The 19,321-nt window shown below is 42.5% G+C and overlaps 1 protein-coding gene across 1 annotated transcript in view; it reads right to left on the minus strand.

Annotated features, from left to right (window-relative positions):
• Positions 1-19,321, minus strand: part of C8A (complement C8 alpha chain) — a 69,304-nt gene that overhangs the window by 24,145 nt on the left and 25,838 nt on the right. The window contains exons 3-7 of the mRNA XM_047873344.1: positions 17,280-17,424; positions 16,162-16,309; positions 12,506-12,695; positions 9,420-9,623; positions 7,282-7,522 (exon numbers count right to left, since the gene is read on the minus strand). Of these exons, the coding sequence (XP_047729300.1) occupies positions 7,282-7,522; positions 9,420-9,623; positions 12,506-12,695; positions 16,162-16,309; positions 17,280-17,424 (928 nt within the window). The remainder of the gene's footprint in view (positions 1-7,281; positions 7,523-9,419; positions 9,624-12,505; positions 12,696-16,161; positions 16,310-17,279; positions 17,425-19,321) is intronic.

Consider the following 19,321-nt stretch of genomic DNA (forward strand, 5'->3'; position numbering starts at 1 on the left):
TGTTCCTGTGGCTTTTTCTACCCTGTGTGTTAGGTGGTAGCCTAGCTGGTCCAAGGACCCTAGCTGGAAGGTGATGATCGATGACAGGCAGAACGTACCATGCTCTCGCTGGAAGGGTCTTTCCCAGGGTCACTTTTATCTGGCATCCATCAGGGGGAGGAATGATGGAACACAGGCACTGATTTGGGCAGAGTTGTTAACACTTTGAAAGATAGTGATGAGAATTCACAGTGACCTTGATAAATGGGAGAAGCAGTCCCTCCAAAACTGGATGAAGCTCCAGGGACAGAAATGAATGACCTTGATCAATAAAATGGGCAGGTGGGGGAGAAGGCATGATTGCTGAGGCTCCAAATCTACAGCAAAAACATTGGCCACTGCAGGCCGGGCACAATGGTAATGATTTCCTTTCCATTTGAACATTGTTTCAGAGCTGACCAATTGCAGAGCCCTGTGAGATAGGTTGTCTGGTTATCCTCACTTTACAGATGAGAGGGCAGTTAACATTATAGAGTTAATAACAGAAAAGCTAAGAATAAGACATCTGGTGATAATAACACAACCATAGTGCAGCAACGGCAGGTAACATGTTTTAACTCTTAATACACGCCAGGTACTGGGCTACACGCTCACATAAATAGTTTCATTTCGTGTTCATAAGACTCCTATGAAGTATGGACTCTCGTTGTCTCATTTAGAAGAACAGAAAACTGAGGCATGAAGAGGATGACTAATTTGCCTGAAGGTCACTTCGCTAATAAATGGTGGAGACGAGATTAGAATCCAGGCAATCTGATTCAGAACCTTTCTCAGCAATTGATATTTATTGGGTGCTAAATATTTTCTGTGGATATGTCCGCTTATTCCTTATAACCACTCTGTATGATGAACGCCGTGAATACTTCCAGCTTCACAGGTTAGGAAATTGAGACTTGAAAAGATTAAATAACCTGCCCATTATCACACGTACTAGTGACACAATCCTTGTTTTCAACGGCTGTGCTACATTACTAATATCTTGCATTCAAGGGGAAAAAATATCTAAACATTTACCACACAAGATGCGGGTGAATTATTCCCAAACAAAACTTGGTTATTGTTCCTACTTGGGTCTTGAGGAAGCTGAGCATTAGAGAAATTTAGTACCCTGATCAAGGCCCTGTAACTACTAGATGGTAGAACCAAGATGAGCACCCTTTGGGTCTGACTCCCAAGTTTGGATTCCTTTTTACCACATCACTAGCATATATCTTCACTCTATAGTCCTTGTTTCAATGATTTTACAACCTACTGACCCCACCTAAAACTGTAATCCATAATAGTAACTGCTGTTTTGACAGTGTTTTACCTATCACAGCGCTTTAAAAAAATATCTTGGTTAATTCTTCTAACAGCCTTTTGAAGTAGTTTATTATCCATATGTTAGGGACGGGAAAACTGAGACTCAGAGACATAAAGTGCTAGTTTTTAGATGGAAGCATCTTCACGAAGAGCAAACATATCTCAGAAAAAAATATTTTTACCCCCCCCCCCCACTGCCTGCTGGTTTTTATGGGACCACACAGTGCTTCCTTCACAAGCGAAACATCAATAGCAATTATTTTCTGTAAGGTCTTCACAGACTTCTTTCAATATGGCCAAAACCCATAGAATCATGAACCTTTGGGGTCTTGAGGACCATTTGTTTACTTCCTATTCCATGCATGGTTTCCATTCAAGCATCCCTGATAAAGGTGTCCAGTCAAAGTTACTTAGATTCTTAGATTCTGATAGGAAACTCTATTTTATGTTGCATTGTAAGAGACAGAGGGCCCAGAAGCTGAAACAGATGTGTCTACATTAGCCCAAAACCAGGCATCCAGAACAGGCCAGTACCATCTTTGTCCTAAAGATATTTATGGAATATCCACTAGCCTCTGATACTTTTCTCATTTTACATGTCAGTGTGGCTGGAGGGAACCATCAGTGAGAACACGGCACAGCCTGGTGAGCAATAGTCATGGGAATGGAGAGAAGCACAGATTGTAGGTACAGACTAATGAGATGTGCGGGGAGAGGGAGAATAAGTCAGAATTATTCCCAGGATGTGAGTCCTGACAAAGGCAGCTGGGATAAAAGGGAAAGAAGCCTGGACTGTAACTCAGAATGTATTGTCTATTTTTCACTTACTACTGATAGGGCTTTTCAGCCTCCGTTCTTTCATCTGTAGAAGTAAGGAAACATTTCCTCTTGCACAGATCTTTGGAAGATTAAGTAAGAAGTTTCACAAATGGCCAACAGGCATGTAAAGGTGCTCAGCATCGCTAATCATCAGGGAAATGCAAATCAAAACCACAGTGAGATACCACCTCACCCCTGTTGGGATGTCTATTATCAAAAAGATAAGTGATCACAAATGGTGGTGACGATATAGAATAAAGAGAACCCTGTGTGCTGTTGGCGGGAATGTAAACTCGTACAGCCACTCTGGAAGACAGGATGGAGGCTCCTCAAGACATTAAAAATAGCACTACCACTTTATCCAGCAATCCGACTTCTGTGAATATATCCAAAGGAAATGAAATCACTCTCTTGAAAAGATATCTGTATTCCCATATTCATAGCAGCATTATTCACATTAGCCAGAGTATGGAAACAAAGTAAGTCAAAAAATGGACGAATAAAGAAAGTATGGTATAGATATACAATGGGATATTATTCACCTTTAAAAAGAAGGAGATTCTGTCATTTGTGACAAAATGGGTGAACCTGGAAGGCATTATGATAAGTAAATTAAGCCAGACATAGACAAATACTGCATGGCAGAACCTCTTCCCCCCATAAAATCAACTTCATAGGAACCGAGAATAGAAAAATGGTTACCAGGGGCTGGGGGGGGAAGAAATAGGGAGACGTTGTTGAAATGGTACAAATTTTCACTTGTACGATGAATAAGTTCTGATGACCTAATGTACAACATGGTGACTGTAGTTAATAACACTATATTATATAATTGAAATTTGCGGAGAGAATAGAACTTAAATGTTCTCACAAAAAAAAAAGGTAAATATGCAAAGACAGTGTGTAGGTTCCTCAAAAAAATAAATATAGAACAATTCGACAGCTGAGTATCTATACAAAAAAAAATGAAAATACTAATTCAAAAAGATATATGCACCCTTATGTTTATTGCAGCATTATTTACAATTGCCAACATTTGCTATCTCTTGTCTTTTGCTAGTAGCCATTCTGACAGGCTTAGGTGATACATCATTTTGGTTTTGATTTGCATTTCACCAATAATTAGTGATGTTTAACATCTTTTCATGTGCTTATTGGTCATTCGTATGTCTTCTATGGAAAAATGTCTTCAGATTCTCTGCCCATTTTTTGACTGGATTGTTTATTTTCTTGTTCTTAAATTATATGAGCTCTTCATATACTTTGGGTATTAACCCCTTATCAAATGTATCATTTGCAAATATCTTCCCCATTCAGTAGGTTGCCTTTTCATTTGGTTAATTGTTTCTTTCACTGAACAAAAGTTTTTAGTTTGGTTTAGTCCAAATTGTTTATTTTCATTTCATTTCCCTTGCCTTTGGAGTTAAATCCAAAAAATTGCCAAGACAAACTGCTTACTGCCTATGCTTTCCTCTAGGAGCCTAATGGTTTCAAGTCTTACATTCAAGTCTTTAATCCATTTGAATAGATTTTTGTATATAGTATAAAATAGTGACCCAGTTTCATTCTTTTGCATTTAATGGTCCAGTTTTCCCAACATCGTTTATTGAAGAGACTTTCCTTTACCCATTGGATATTCTTGCCTCCTTTGTCATATATCAATTGTCCATACATTTGTGGGTTTATTTCTGGGCTGTCTATTCTTTTCCATCAATTAGTGTACCTGTTTTTACGCCAATACCATACTGTTTTGAATACGATAGCTTTGTAGTATAGTTTGAAACTAGGGAGTCTGATGCCTCCAGCCGTGTTCTTCTTTCTTAAAAATGTTTTGACTATTCGAGACCTTTTGTGATTCTGCAAAATTTTTAGAATTATTTGTTCTAGTTCTCTGAAAAATGTCATTGGAATTTTGATAGAGATTGCATTGTATCTACAGATTGTTTTAGGTAGGATGGACATTTTAACAATATTCTTTCAATTCATGAGCACAAAATATCTTTCCATTTATTTGTATCTTCTTCAATTTCTTTCATCAGTGTTTTATAACTTCAGAGACTTTTGTAAGGTCTGTACACTGAAAATTATAAGACATCCTTTTATTGTCGATGCATGGTTTCATGCTGTCTTTTAGGGAGAAGCATTTTATCTAAAGGACACGTTAGAAGAAAACAGCCTTGTGCATCCTCTGAGGTGAACCCAGAGAGGATCTGAGGCAAACCCAAGGACAAAAAATTCCTCCAGAGCAAACCAGCCAGTGCGTTCATTGAAATCATTCCATACCAAGGTCAGCTCTTTGAGGATGTGAACATATACAACACGGGATGTTTCTTAGAAATAATCACTTTGTAGAATATAAATATTATTAAAGTTATACGGATCAAAGATACATAGAAAAAGACAGTAACAAAGAGGAAAGAGAGAGAAAGAAAGGCATCCAAAGAGAAAGGGAGAGAGAAACGATGACAAAGAAGAAACTAGACAAACATCAAACGTGGAGAGAAGGGTGTACATGATTCTATTTGTCAAAGGGAAAGAAGGTAGATATTTTTGTTCTTTGTAGGTTAATATGTAAATGGAATTCTGATTTATTAGCGGTCTCCAGCAGATGAGGTGATGATTAGCACATTTCCATATTTATAGAAAAGCAACACTAACTTTCCGGATTTATAGAAAATCAGCTCTTCACAAATAGCAAATTGTGCTATTATCGACATATGGTTTTCTATAAACAGAGCTGAGGTAATTATCCCTGGGACAATTTGTTGGTGGGCTCCTTTTGAATATTAACCACATTGGAAGCCCATTTCTGCCTCACAGATTTTAAAGAGGAGGGGCCATGAGACACCCCAGACAATTAATTAGTAATCCAACACCAAAGACAGAGCCCAAATGAAAGGCTTTACCCAGGACCACATGGTGGAAAGACCGTAGGTCCAGGGCTCTGACGCCAGCTTCCTGTAGCCCTAGGCAAAGTAATTAACCTCCCTGAGGAGCCTCAGCATTTCTGGGCTAAAACTGGGATGATACCAACCTCCAAATTGGCAAGAAAATTAAATGATGTTGTACACAACAGGACCCGGAACCCAGTAGGTCATCAACAAATATTAACTATGTTTCCATCCTTACATTATTGAATGATTCTAAAAATACCTGCTTGAATTAAGCTTTTCAAACTCCTTTTTTGTATTGACCTATCTTAAACTATTTGTTTTGTATCATGACTCCATCTGTGTATGCATATCTTTGTTTAACTGGAAAAAAAATTTATTGAAGCAATAACCTATTTTCACTACCTATAATCCTCTATGATATTTTCTATTCTCTCCTTTGTTGTTTTTGTTCAAAATGTTGTTTGTGATCCATACTATGGGGTTGCAACCTGTAGTTTATGAAGTCCTCTGCTGCAAGAGGGTAGGGACCATATTTAGATTTACTCACCATTGTACCCCTAGCATAAACACACAAAAGATACTCAATAGATATTTGAAATTATAGAAGAATGGATACATGGATAAATGGATGAATTAATGAATGGCCCTTACCAGGAATCTAAATTAATGCCCTCTTTAAAACTCTATGTCTCGTTTTATACTCTCACTACATACTGAGCGTTGTTTTGAGTGCCAAAGAGATAACATGTCAGACATGACACCTGCTTTCAAAGATCATGCTATCTAGAAGAGGAGGAAAATACTTGCATTTGGAAAATTATATTTTGAAGACTAAATAAGTGTGGAATTTATATGAATGTGCTGAAGAGATGGCCAGCCTGGGCTGGCGCAGTCAGGGAAACGTCTTAAAACTGGGTGAATTTGAACTTAGTTTGGAATATGGATAGATCTCTCCACCCTCACTCATTGAGTAGGTTGGTGGTTCTCAAACTGCAGTGATCATCAGAATCACCTGGAAGGCTTGTCAAACAACAGACTGCTGGTTCCTTTACCAGTTTCTGATTTGGTGCGTTTGGCATGGAAGCCTGAGAAGTTGTAATTCTAACAGGTTTCCAGGTGATGCTGATGATACCAGTTGGAATCCACACTTGGAGAACCCACTGTTCTAGCAGTTTTTGGAGTGAGACCTTGAAGGTTGTTGACCCCATGCTAGGGGGTTTAGCTATTCAGGATTTTAGGCAAAGAAGGTATATCAGTGTATCTGTAAAGTAGAGGGATTATTCTGGTAGCAATTGTTGAGCATGGATTGGAGGGGTGAGCCTTCCCCTAGAGACCCTTTAGGAGCCAATGCAATGATAAGTGGAAGATGGAAACCCAGCCCACCACTGTAGCAGTGCAGATGGAGGAGAGTGGCAGGATGAGGGCTGGTCAGGAGTCAGAACTGAAGGTTCTTTGTGATCTCCAGGGGTAAAGGAGGAGGAAGAATCTGGGATGACTCCAGGTTTCTAACATCACTGACTGATTATACGGCAGTTCCATTAACCAAGAATCTATATTTGTAATAAGTTTTAACATTTTAAATAACAAAATCCCAGGGGCACCTGGGTGGCTCGGTCGGTTGAGCGTCTGACTTCGGCTCAGGTCATGATGTCACGGTTGACGAGTTTGAGCCCCGCGCCGGGCTCTGTGCTGATGGCTCGGAGCCTGGAGCCTGCCTCAGATTCTGTGTCTCCCTCTCTCTCTGCCCCTCCCCCTGCTCATGCTCTGTCCCTCTCTGTCTCAAAAATAAACAAACATTAAAAAAATTTAACTAACAAAATCCCAAGTATTATTTATTATCAAAGAGTAACTGGAATGTAATAAAAAACACATAGTTTTGGGGAGCCAGACAAGTCCGAGTTCAAATCCTGTTCGTGACGCTTCTCAGCAAGTGATTTCACCCTTCTGGACCTCAGTTCCCCGTAAATAATAATACTCTCAAATGGGTTGGTGACTACAATGCACTTCACCCTGTTCTGCCCCCAGTCCGTTGTCACCTCCACACGTCTCCCTGCTCTAATTACAGCCCTGCACGATGCAGCCTCCTCCCTGAGTATTAGGTATGTTACCTTATATGGTTGTCACAAACAAGATCGTACGTGGCTCATAGTCAGTTCCCCGAAAAATGCAAAGCCCATCCTCGTGTGTGCATTGACCACTGTGCGCATAAAGCTTCTGTTCTACTTACCAAGCGATTCCATTTTTTCTTTGTCAAGCACCAGGATGTATTCATAAACGCCACCCATTGATCCAGACGTTATGTAATGAGTGCCATAGTCGTTGATGAACTTGGAATACATGCCGTAATTGTACTGCTCCGGAAGCTCCATTAATGACTGCAGCATGCTTTCATCCAGCACAATATTGTCCCTCCTCATCTTAAAATGAGCAGTCTGCACCTTTGTGGAAATTCTCATGAAGTTATATTTCTGCCAACAATCACCGCCGTCGAGTAAGAGAGAAGAAAGAGAGTACACATTTTACCATATGACATAACGCGAAAGATCAGCATTTAGTAGCTGTGGGAGATACGTGTATTTATGAACGTGTGAGCATCAATACCCACAATGGAGTGTTTTTCTATTTTACAGGCATATATAAAACACCCGTGTGTGCCTGACCGCCTCTCTCATGCCTGCATCTCTGTTCCCACTGACCCTGTTCAGGTCCTGTTTGCCTCAACTCTCAACTGGGTTGGTCACTGCAATGTGCTTCCTGGTACTGGTGACTGTGTTCTGCCCCCATTCCATTGTCACCTCCGCCCAGCTCCCTGCCCCAATTATAGCACTGCATGATGTAAGCCTCTTACACAAGTATTAGGTATCCATTAAAAATTATGTTTGGGGGGGGTGCACTTGGGTAGCTCAGTCGGTTGAGCGTACAACTTCAGCTCAGGTCACGATCTCGCGGTTCGTGGGTTTGAGCCCCTCATTGGGCTCTGTGCTGACAGCTCAGAGCCTAGATCCTGCTTCAGATTCTGTGTCTCCCTCTCTCTCTGCTCCTGCCCCACTCACTCTCTGTTTCTCTCTCTCTCTCCCCAAGATTAATAAACATTAAAAAAAATTTTTTAATGTTTTTTAATTGTGCTTAGGAGTAGTTTTGATGACATGAAATTCTGAGATGAGTTATTTATGTAACTTATTGAACACATATCTGTAAGAGTCTGTAGTCACTGGCATTATGCTTGGAGCAGAGGACACAATCTTGGATGAGACCAGCCCCTGCCATCATGAAGCTTACATTCTAGTGGTAATCTTGTACTGTTAAGTAATGAGGTAAGGCAGGCTCCTGAGATAACAGGGGTCATACTGGATTGGTTTAAGAGGGAGAGGATCATGTGTGGGCATTACTTCACTTGCTCTGAAGTAATAGTGAAATTTTGAAAAGGCCACCTGCTTTGAGAAAAGTCCACATGACCATGTGATCGCCAGATCTCAGAGCAACACTTTCCCTTCAGAGCAATAGCTGACTTAAGGCAACGCTCTGGAATGTACCTTGTATTTGTTGAAGAATTTTCATAACTGTATTTTCATCATCCAGAATAATTTTTTGAGCCCCAACTAAATCGGCAGTTCTGGTATCAGGGCTATTGAGGCTTTCTGGTAAACTTTTAACCAACTCAAATAGTTGGCCAGAGAGAGTTCTCTAGCCCCTGATGGTTTCTCCTCCTTAGACCCTACTTTTTCCCTTCCCACCCTGTGCCGGCTGAAGTTCTGGCAATCCCAAATTTGTGGGAGGCAATCTGCCGTCTGCAGACCTTTGCACAATGCTGTTTCCCAGGCCCGGAGCACCCTTTGTTCACTTCCATCTCCCTTCGTCGGGACAACCTGTTCTAGTCTTTAGAGCCCCGTTTAGGTAGATGTCCCTTGCTCCAGGAAGCATTGCCTGGCCGCTCAAGTTCAAAGGAAGCTAGTGGTGAATGTTTGATGGATAAATGAATGCTTGCATGTGCCAGTCCTCTGATCTATTCAGAAAAGCAAGGCTGGCTTTCAAATTCTTCCCAAGCTAGTTTATAGGGCCTGGCTGTTTCTCTTGAAGGCATTCCTCTTGTAAGTATTCCCCTGTTTACTCCAGGTAACCATGAAAAAGAATGGGGTGAAGCGAGAAGAGTTCCAGTCTTATCATTCAATTTTAGTCCCTTTGTGGTGATTCTGTGTGCAAAAGTGTAATAAGAAAAACAAACATGATTACCACTGATCAGACATTTCCAATTACACAAGCAAATGAAGGTTCAATTACTACTGTACTTTTTTAATGCAATTAAGGTAATACATGTTCAGTGTAGATTATGGAATACTGTTTGGCACAGGCATTATGCTTTAATACCTTGTTATTATACTTGTTTAACTTATTCACGAACGAAGAGTCTCGTGACCCGGATAAACCCACATCCACTCTTGTTTCAGGGCTGCCTGCGGGGCCCACACCAACAACCACTCCTGCCGACACAGACCTGTCATTCTTCACTTTAGAAAGAAGTTCATTTGCATCATTGTATAACTCTGAGGAGAGTCTAGTATCTGCCAGGGCCTGAAAAGAAACAAACAGATGTTAGCTTTGTGCGCCAGAGTTGTATCTCAATCTGTACTTAATATTGAAGTCTTTGCTCCGTAAAATATTTCAAGTTGCAGAATTTTGTTAAGTTTGTTTATTTTGAGAGATGGAGCGTGCGGGCACATGCAAGAATGGGGGGAGGGGCAGAGAGAGAGGAAGAGAGAGAATCCCAAGCAGGCCACACTGTCAGTGCAGAGAGGATGTGGGGCTTTAACCCATGAACCATGAGACAATGACCTGAGCCAAAATTAAAAGTCGGGCACTTAACTGACTGAGCCACCCAGGTGCCCCTGCAGATTATTATCATTATTTTAAAAGGCTACTCCAGGCATTAGATTGATCCTCACTCACTAAAATTCTGAAAACATAGCAGTTAGTTTAGTTATTACTTAGTGGTTGTGCTAAATATTTAAGGGGCACCCGCATGGCACATTTGGTTAAGCGTCCAACTCTTTGATTTCTACTTCGGTCATGATCTCCTGGTTTGTGAGTTCGAACCCCGCCTGGGGCTCTGCACTGTCAGATTCTCTCTCCTTCTCTCTCTGCCCCTGCCCACCACCCACCCCTCAAAATAAATAAATAAATAAAAATAAAATATTTATTTAAGTACGCACACACACTCATGATTCTCATAACATGCTGTCTTGTTCTGAGCATGGATTTTTTTTTTCCACCTGACTTCTCCTTCCTGTAGAAGAGGCTGCCTTTCCCTACAACAGGGGCACCCAAAAAGCCGCATCTGGGCCTGGATCTGGGAGGAAAGGGGCAGGGGGGCCCAGCAGGTGTGGGAGTTCTAGGCAGAGGTTTGCGTCCACAAATGTCAGGTTACTTCACTTCAGGCACACGGCACAGTGGCGTTCCTCTGGCACCTGGAGCAGAGTCATGACTCGCGCCTTGCCTGAGCCGAGAAAGCAAGGGTTAAGAGCACGTGGGTGGTTCACTCCTCAGTCACAGGAGCACGTATGTGTCGCGATGGAGCCGCTGTTAGTTTGGGTCCCGCGTGTCTGTGACAGACGACTTAGGGTGGACGGGTGGCATAGGGCATTATTTTCGAAAGCCCAGAGATTTCAGAATCCTTGGTTGCCGCCGCATAGCCTAGTCTGTCTGGCCGGACACATAAGCCCCACACCATCCTCGGGGTTAGGAAAATGGCATTGTCTGTGTCTTCCGGCTCGGCTTCCCATTGGCCTGGTGGCATTGGTGAAAGCAGTGGGGAAGCGGATGCCATAAGCCTGGCCTCATCCTGCCATCAATATTTATCTCTTGAGGAAGTTGGGGGAGGAGGATGTGACCAATAATGGGTCAGAATCCCGGGATCCTACATCCCTCTGTAAAGACAGAATGCATAGGACTATATAGATAGAATGTGTGTGATCTGTCTTGCCTTCTAAATGACATATAGCCGGGCTTAGTTCAGATAGATCTGGGTTTGAAACTCGTCTCTGCCACCTACAGCTTTGGGCCTGACGCTTTATCCCTCTAGGTCTTTGAGTCTTTTTCATATCTAATGGGGCGATGATACTATCTACCCCTTTGTGGTGTTGTGAGGCTTAGGTGAGAGAATTTGTGTGCAAGCGTAAGATCTGATGCATGGCAAGCATCCAGTGAGGTGCAGACATCTCACCCAGAGGGTGAAGGGTACAGAAATGAATGACCTGGGAGTAGGCGCTGGGGCTGGTCATGAGCCATGTGGTGCTCCAAGGGACTGGGGAACCACACAGTTTTGGAGGTAGAGAGAATTTAGGGATCATCAGCATTTTGCAAGCAAGCACTTTTCAACAGCAGAACCCTCTCCGTACACAAAATCACCTACAGAAAATCAAGACAGGAAAACTATCAGAAAAAGATAAATACCATATGATTTAGCTTATATGTGGGATTTGAGAAACAAAACAAATGAACACAGGAAAAAAGAGACAAAAAAAAAAAAGATTCTTAAATGCAGAGAACAAATTGGTGGTTGCCAGAGGGGAGGTGGGGGTAGGGAGGAAATTGGTGAAGGGGATTAAGAATACACTTATCATGGTGAGCACAGGGTGATATATGGAAGTGTTGAATCACTATATTGTACACCTGCAACTAATGCACCATTGTAGGTTAACTATACTGGAATGGGAAGAAAAGAAAAGAAAAGAGAAAAAAGAAAAAAAAGAAAAGAAGAAAAAAGAAAAGAAAAGAAAGGAAAAGAAAAGAAGAAAAAGAAAAGAAAGGAAAAGAAAAGAAGAGAAAATAAAAGAAAGGAAAAGAAAGGAAAGGAAGAAAAGAAAAGGAAAAAAGAAAAGAAAGGAAAAGAAAAAGGAAAAGAATAGAAAAAGAAAGAGGGAGGGAGGAAAGGAAAGGAAAGAAGTAGGCAGGGAGGGAGGGAAGGAAGGAAGGAAAGCAAGAAAGGTGATCAGTGAGTAGCTGCCCCTGGTGAAGCAGGGGCCTTCGACTCAGAACACTGCCCAGCCACCTCCTGTCCTGACCTCCAATTTACATGGCAGGAAACTGGGCCCAGGGAGGGGCAGTGAGCTGTGCAAGGTCTCAAATACTTACATTCTAACAGATTACAACCTGGTAATAAGTCTTCTGACTAGCAGCCCAGAGAAATGGACCTCGAATCTGTTTCATTGGTTTGGGAATGGAGCCAAGATCTAGCAGGTGGGTGGTCACCCTCATGTTGTGCCTCTTTTTGGCCCTGCCCTTGCCTGTCCGTGCCCTTCGGCACAGAACATGGGTGGGGGCAGATGTAAAGGGGCCTTCGGACACCAATGAGCTCTACAGGAAATAGAGTCTTCCTAAGCAAGGTGTCCATCCCCATCAACAGGCCTCTCCCTCCCCACCCCACAGCGGCCTGTGAGCACCCTGTTCAGACTCACTTCAAAGTGGTACTTGAGGAAGTTGTAGGGTTTCCGGAAGTACTTCTCATCTTCTCCGTAGTAGAGACGCTCACAGGCAGGGTCATAGCGAAGCGCTCTCCACTCCCCGTTGTATACTGTCTCACACTGGCCCCCGTAATACCTGGCATCGTACACGCTCTGAGTTTCCTGCTGGGTCAGGATATTGTACCTAGAGTGAAAAGGCAGGCAGCTGCTGGGAGAGAACACTGAAAAGGCAAAGAGAGCATAAAATATCCCCTGGAAGACGTTGTTGCTGGTCTGAGCAATGGTTTCACAAACTGTGTTCTCTGGAGCCCTAGGGTTCCTCAAAGTGTCTTAAGGGCTACTTTGCGTGACACGGGGAACCAGAGTGAGCGGAGCCGGGCCCCCAGGTTCCCTTTCACCATAGCAGCTGAAGGTTCCATCAACGCCTAGAATAGGGCGCCCCCAGAGAAGGCACTCCTAAAAATCGGGTGTTTGAGTTAAAGAGTAATATGCACAGTTATCAAAAATCCAGGCACAGAGCCGGAAGCCTGAGCCCACTTCCTAGCTCTGCCACAACTAGCTGTGTGATCTTGGACAAATAACTTAACCTCTCTGTGCCTCGGTTCCATCATTTGTAAAGAGCAGTCAATACAACTGCCCTTAGAGAGTTAAATATGAGCTGCAACATACAAGGAGCCATAAAGTACTTGGCATATATTAAGTAGCAAGTAAATGCTGCCATTGTGGGTTTTGTTTGTAGTGTTTCAGGAAAAGCTTTGCTGGTAAAAAAAAAAAAAATAGACTTGACATATTGGGTGTAACTCACGTTGCTAAATTGAGAATCTGACCCTCAGAAAGGCCATTGTTTTCAGGGCGGCCTGGAATGTCAGAGGGTACAATTTGAAAATCATGGAGACTCCTGTTGAATTTCCAGTTTGATCACCTACCAGCTCTGTGAATTTGGATACATTATAGATGGCTTTCTGAAGTTCATTTTCCTCATTTGAAGAACCGACAGAATAAAACCACTTCTCATGGTTTTTGGGGCGTCTAAATGAGAGCATTAAAGTAAAATGGAAGTCCAGTTGAGAGTCCATACTATGCACTCAACAAGGGATACTTCCTCTCCCCTAGCCCAGGACCCTCCCAGAAATACTTTCCTTTGCTTTTCTCTCTGGGGCATTTCACATCCATCCGCCTAGGCACTACATTTTAAGCCACAGACGGTGGAACCTTACATAGGCATAAACAGCGTTACATAGATGAAATACAGCTTTAATTTTCTAGAAAAAGAGAAAGTTAATGGAACAAAAACATTTCACTTTGGCTAAGAGATCCAGGACCTAACAATCAAAACCTCTTATGGTATAGATAATAAAATGATTTCTTGTCTCTGCCTCTCAAACTCCTATTCAGCCTTTAATACCCAACTCAAACATTGCCCCCTCTATCTGACCCTCTTTGATTATCCTGGACAGACAGCTATTCCTTCCTCTGTGTTCCCATGGCAGTCAGTGATTACCTCTGTCATAACATGTGTCATATTTTTTCATTCCCTCCATGAAAAGACACAAAGGCAGAAGATGAGCAGGGGGTTCACTATGAATAAAACCTGTCTTGAAGAAATAAATGGGTAATTATAGAGCACCCGCATATAGTAGAAATTCAAGGTATGTTAACTTCCTTCTTCCCTTCCTCTCTCCATCTCTTCCTTCATATTAATGGAAGTAATGTAATAATAGCTATGGTGAATTGAATACACATTCTACCAGACATGTAGCATGTGTTAACTTTCAACCTCCTGACAATTTTGCAAATGCAGAAACTGAAGCTCAGAAAAATTAAGCAATTTGCCTATAGTCACAGATAAAATTTTTTGACGCTAAAATCTGTGTTCCTTCCCTTTACTTCTCTGCTTACTTTTCTATCTTCTCGAGCATTGAACATGTTTCTGCCTTTGGCTTATAAATATAGGCTCTCCGGTGAGCCAAACAAAAAGCCAAAAGAATAATTAGTTTTAAGACGTACTATAACCTCTAAGCATAAGAGGTTACTAAGACTACTTGTATTTAGACAAGCTGGTTGCAGAAACCCCAATGAAAATAAAAAGATATAAAGAAATGCCACTTTTTGGAAATCTATGCAGAAATACACACATGCACAAAGATACATGTACAAGGATGTCCACTGCAGCATTGTTTATAATAGGGAAAAAATGGGAAACAATATAATCATCTTTCAATAGTCAAATAAATTTTCATGTAGTGATACTATGGGAGAAGAATCAGCAGCCTTTTTTTATAAAGGGCCAGACATGAACTATTTTCGGCTTTACAGCCCATAGGTCTTTGTTGCAACTGCTCAACTCCATCACTGTAGGGTGAAAGCTGTGTTCCAATAAAACTTTATTTACAAAAGCAGACAACAGACCAAATTTGGCCTTCAGGCCATAGTTTGCTGACCCCTGTTATGGAACATTATGTTGCTTAGAAAAAGACAATAGAAAATATGGGGGGAAATCTTCCAAATATATTAAGTTAAAAAAGCAAGTTACATACATTATGTATAATATGATCACATTTATGTAAAATATGCTTATGTCTATCATGCACAATACATATAGGCACAGCTTCCATACAATGTATATTTTTGGTGCATTTTTTACATGATCTGAAAGTCCTACACCAAACTGTTACACAGGGGTCAGTTCCAGGGAAGGAAGTGAGAGAGGGTGATTGGGTGGGATGTGGGTCGGGAAGGGCGAAGGAAGACTTTCATTTTTTTTACCTCAAACATATTTTCTTTCTGTAGCAATAAATTAAAAATTTTAAAACTGGGAAATGCTTAAATTAAAAAAAAAATAGATATCAGGATAGGCTTCTGAGATCTTGAACAGAATAAAAAACCAGCTGTTGGGAGTGGGCGTGGGGCCATTCTGCTGGTTTCAGTGTTCCGTGTAGGTAAAGCACACTCGTGAAGTGTATTTCAATGCTCCTTTGAATCACACGAGAGCAAGGTCATGGTCTGTGATCTTTTTGCCAATAAGCAGGGATTCATTTTCAAGTTAACACCTCACTATTTCATGCTTCCACTCTGTTTATCCCACAGTCATGATCAAAATCAATAGGAATCCCCTTTGATGAGTATTAGGGGCTGAATTGTGTCCCCCTGACATTTGTGTGTTGAAGTCCTGGACCTCCGTACCTCAGAAATTGACTATTTTGGTGAGAGGGTCTTTACATAGGTAATTAAGTTAAAATGAGGCCATTAGGGTGGGCCCTAATCTCATATGACTGGTGTCCTTATAAGAGGTGGTTAGGACCCCGACACACACACACGGAAGGGCAATGTGAAGACACAGGGAAATGGCAGCCATCGACAAGCCAAGGAGGGAGGCCTCAGAGGAAACCAATTCTGCCATCACGTGGCCTTGGACTTCCAGCCTCCAGAGCTGTGAGAAATACATTTTTGTTTTGTATAAGCTATACGTTTCTTTTGCCATTGCAGCCTGAGTGGACCAATATGCCACCTTAGGGGGACAGAGAGAGTTGCCTCACAGGACACTCGGCAGAGCAATTCTCCTAAAAGACCCTCTTGTGTTGCTAAAACTAATACTCGTGATTGAAGAGAAGCCATTCCCTGGGCCCAAGCAGTCAGGAAGCAGGACTCACCCCAAGGCCGCACTCTCTGACCCTGGAATGGGGTCATACAGGCTGCAGTCGCTTTCCATGACCCTGACATCTTCACAGTCATCCTCGTCAGAGCCATCAAGGCAATCCTTGTCTCCGTTACACACGAGGTGGCGTTTCAGGCAGCGACCTGAGAAAGGAGAGGCTGTGGATGCTTCCAGAGCCTCCCAGACTCCTCCCTCTTCCCATGACCCGCATCCAGAGTCACCAAGCCCCCCCTACTTCTGAAACAGCCCCTCCCCCGCCTTCATCATGTCCATCCTGTCTCTGTCCTCACTGCCTCTGCCCTCCTAGCAGCCTCACTGTCTCCCACCCGTAGCCCCCACCCCCTGTTCAGGCCCTGCAGCAGGCTCCCCTCTAGAATTCATCCTCCATATGCAGCTCCAGTGACCTTTCTCTATATCCTTCTGTGGCTCCTAAATATTCCCATTCTTCCAAATGCCACGGTCTAGCCCCCAGTTCCCTACCTGGCCCAACCTCTACCTCTCTTCCCAAAGCCCTGACCTGCAATCATTCTGCACTATCGCCAGCCCTTAAATCCCTGTGCTTTTGCATATTCTTTCTCTTAGCAAATCCATTGCTCCTTTCTAAGTCCCAACTCAAGTGCCCTTTTGAAGCCTGCTCTGACTTCCCAGCACAGGTTTGAGCATCCCCTTCCAGAGAGTCCCCTTGGACCATGAGCAAACACCCATTACACTGGCTATCATACAATATTATCATCACTCCTTATAGGTCTCTCTCCCAAAGAGACTAGGAGTACCTCGAGGTCAGGCACATCATCTTTTCATCTCTGTATCCCCAGCAGGTAGAACACCGCCTGGGACATACATGCCCCGTCAATATTTATCCAATGAATGGATGAATGAGTGAACTGTACCTTTTCTAAATGAATCAACAGATGTTCCTACAAACTTACATCAAAATTACTTGGGTTACTCGTCGGCTTAAAATGCAGATTCCTGATCCCCATCCCAAACCTACAGAATGCCAACTTCTAGGGGAAGGGCTCAGGAGTCTGCATCTTCACAAGCTCGTGAGTGACTGTTTTTGCACATTAAGTTTGACAGGCGCAGCTGTTATCTCACTGGAACGCTACTCACCTGTCTCCTTACACTGGAAATCCTGTCCACACTGCGCTTGCTCTAGACAAGCTGTGGGACTCTGACAGCTGGCTTGATCCCAGACATCACCACTGCAGATGGTTCCCCCAAACTTGTTTGGCTGCAGGAGGCTCCGGAATCGGTACTAAATCAGATTTTGAACCAGACACATTCATTGTCTATCAATCAAACAAGATTTGTGCAGGCGGGTGTCAGCTCAACATAAGGAATAACTGTCTCGTGATTGAGAGGTGCCTAAAAAGCTGTCTTTGGAGGGGATGTTCATAACTGGTGGTATTCAGCCAGAGGTGCCTCAACCATCAGCAGGGATATTGAATAGGGCCTTCAAGCATCCAATGAAAGACTCAAACAAAATATTTCTGGGGTCTTTTTACTTGAGACGAAGGACCTTCTCCCCTCCCTTTTCTTCAACCGCTTAGTACCTATTCATCTTTCATGATTCACAGTGTACCTCCTCTGAAAGCCTTCCCTAAGTAACATATTCCATAGTTCCCTGCACCTCCTTCTCTCTTCCCATTTGTCATGTAAGGTTGTGATCCCTTGTCTGCTTATTCATTTATCTTTCTTACTAGTTTAAGAACCTTTTGCATGGTGAGGAGAAGTGGTGAAGGAAGGACCACGTCTTATTTGACTTCATACACTTGGTACTTGATCTAGGGTCAGGTACACAGGAGGCACTTTTATGAGATGTTTGTTGCTTTCCCTCCGTACCATTTCTTCCAGTCATGGCATCCTCCCTTTCCTTGGAACATATCTCATATGGTTCAGGTGGGGATGATCTCACCCCCCAAATCACAGGAGTGTGTGGGTATGAACCAGGCCAGGTCAACCAGGGCACCATATGCCAAATTACAGTGATTGGTTTAGAGATTGGTTCTTGGCTCATCCTTAGGGCAATCATTATTCTCTCTGAAGATTTTCTTTTAGAACTATTAGAAAAGACCATTTCTTTTTGCCCAACTTGCTGGGAACTGTGGGCATCAAGTGGTCATCTAGCCTACTTATGTAAAAAGAGACCATCCAAGAAATGAAGACATCATCTCAGTCCCTGGGTTCAGCTTTGACTGCATATGAATAAATCCTTGTTGAAGGAAGTTCGGAAGGAATAAAATTCACACCAATCTTGGAGCTCTATGGTTTCATGATACTGCTTTCTATATGGTGCATAGCTTTGGGCACTAGTGTAGAAAGAGGAAGCTGAACACTAGGATATTCAGAGAAATATGAGGTTCCATTCCGACCTTCAAGAAGCTTAGAGTCTAGTTGAGGAGACAAAATAGATAACAATAGAAAACATGCTGTATGGAGAGCTCCATGCAAAGTGTCCAATAAGAGAATGTGCAGTGCCATATTTTCTGCTGCCTCTTGCCTTGGCTCAGCCCACAGGCCCCTCCTTTAAGAAGGTTCATAACTAAGTAGGAAAGCAATGGTTTCAGCAACAAGAAAAGTGAGTTCCTGGCCTAATTCTTTCTTCCTGCCTTCCTTCTTTCCTTCGTCTTTTTCTTTTTTCTTTCTTTCTTGTTTTCTTTCTTTCTTTCCATCTTTCTTTCATTCCTTCTCTCTTTCTGTCTTTCTTTTTCCTTCTTTCTTTTTCTTCCTTTTTCTTTCTTTTGTTCTCTCTCTCTTTCTTTTTTCTTTCTTTCTTTCATCCTCTTTCTTTCTCCCTTCCTCCCTCCCTTTCTTTCCTTCCCTTTCTTTCTCCTTCCTTCCTTACTATAGCTGATACACAATATTACATTAGTTTCAGTTGAACAACAGAATGATTCAACTTCTCTATGTTACACTCTTCTCACTACAGGTGTAGCTCCCATCTGTCACCATGCGATGCCATTACAATAACACTGACTACATTCTCTGTGCTGCACCTTTCATCCCCATGACCTACTCATTCCATAACTGGAAGCCTGTACCTCCCACTCCCCTTGCCCATTTTGCCCATCCCTCCACCACCTCCCCTCTGGCAGCCATCAGTTTGTTGTCTGTATTTATAGATCTGGTTCTGGTGTTTGTTTTTTATTCCT

This window comes from Prionailurus viverrinus, chromosome C1 (genome assembly GCF_022837055.1).
Source record: "Prionailurus viverrinus isolate Anna chromosome C1, UM_Priviv_1.0, whole genome shotgun sequence".
In the NCBI taxonomy this organism is placed as follows: Eukaryota; Metazoa; Chordata; class Mammalia; order Carnivora; family Felidae; genus Prionailurus; species Prionailurus viverrinus.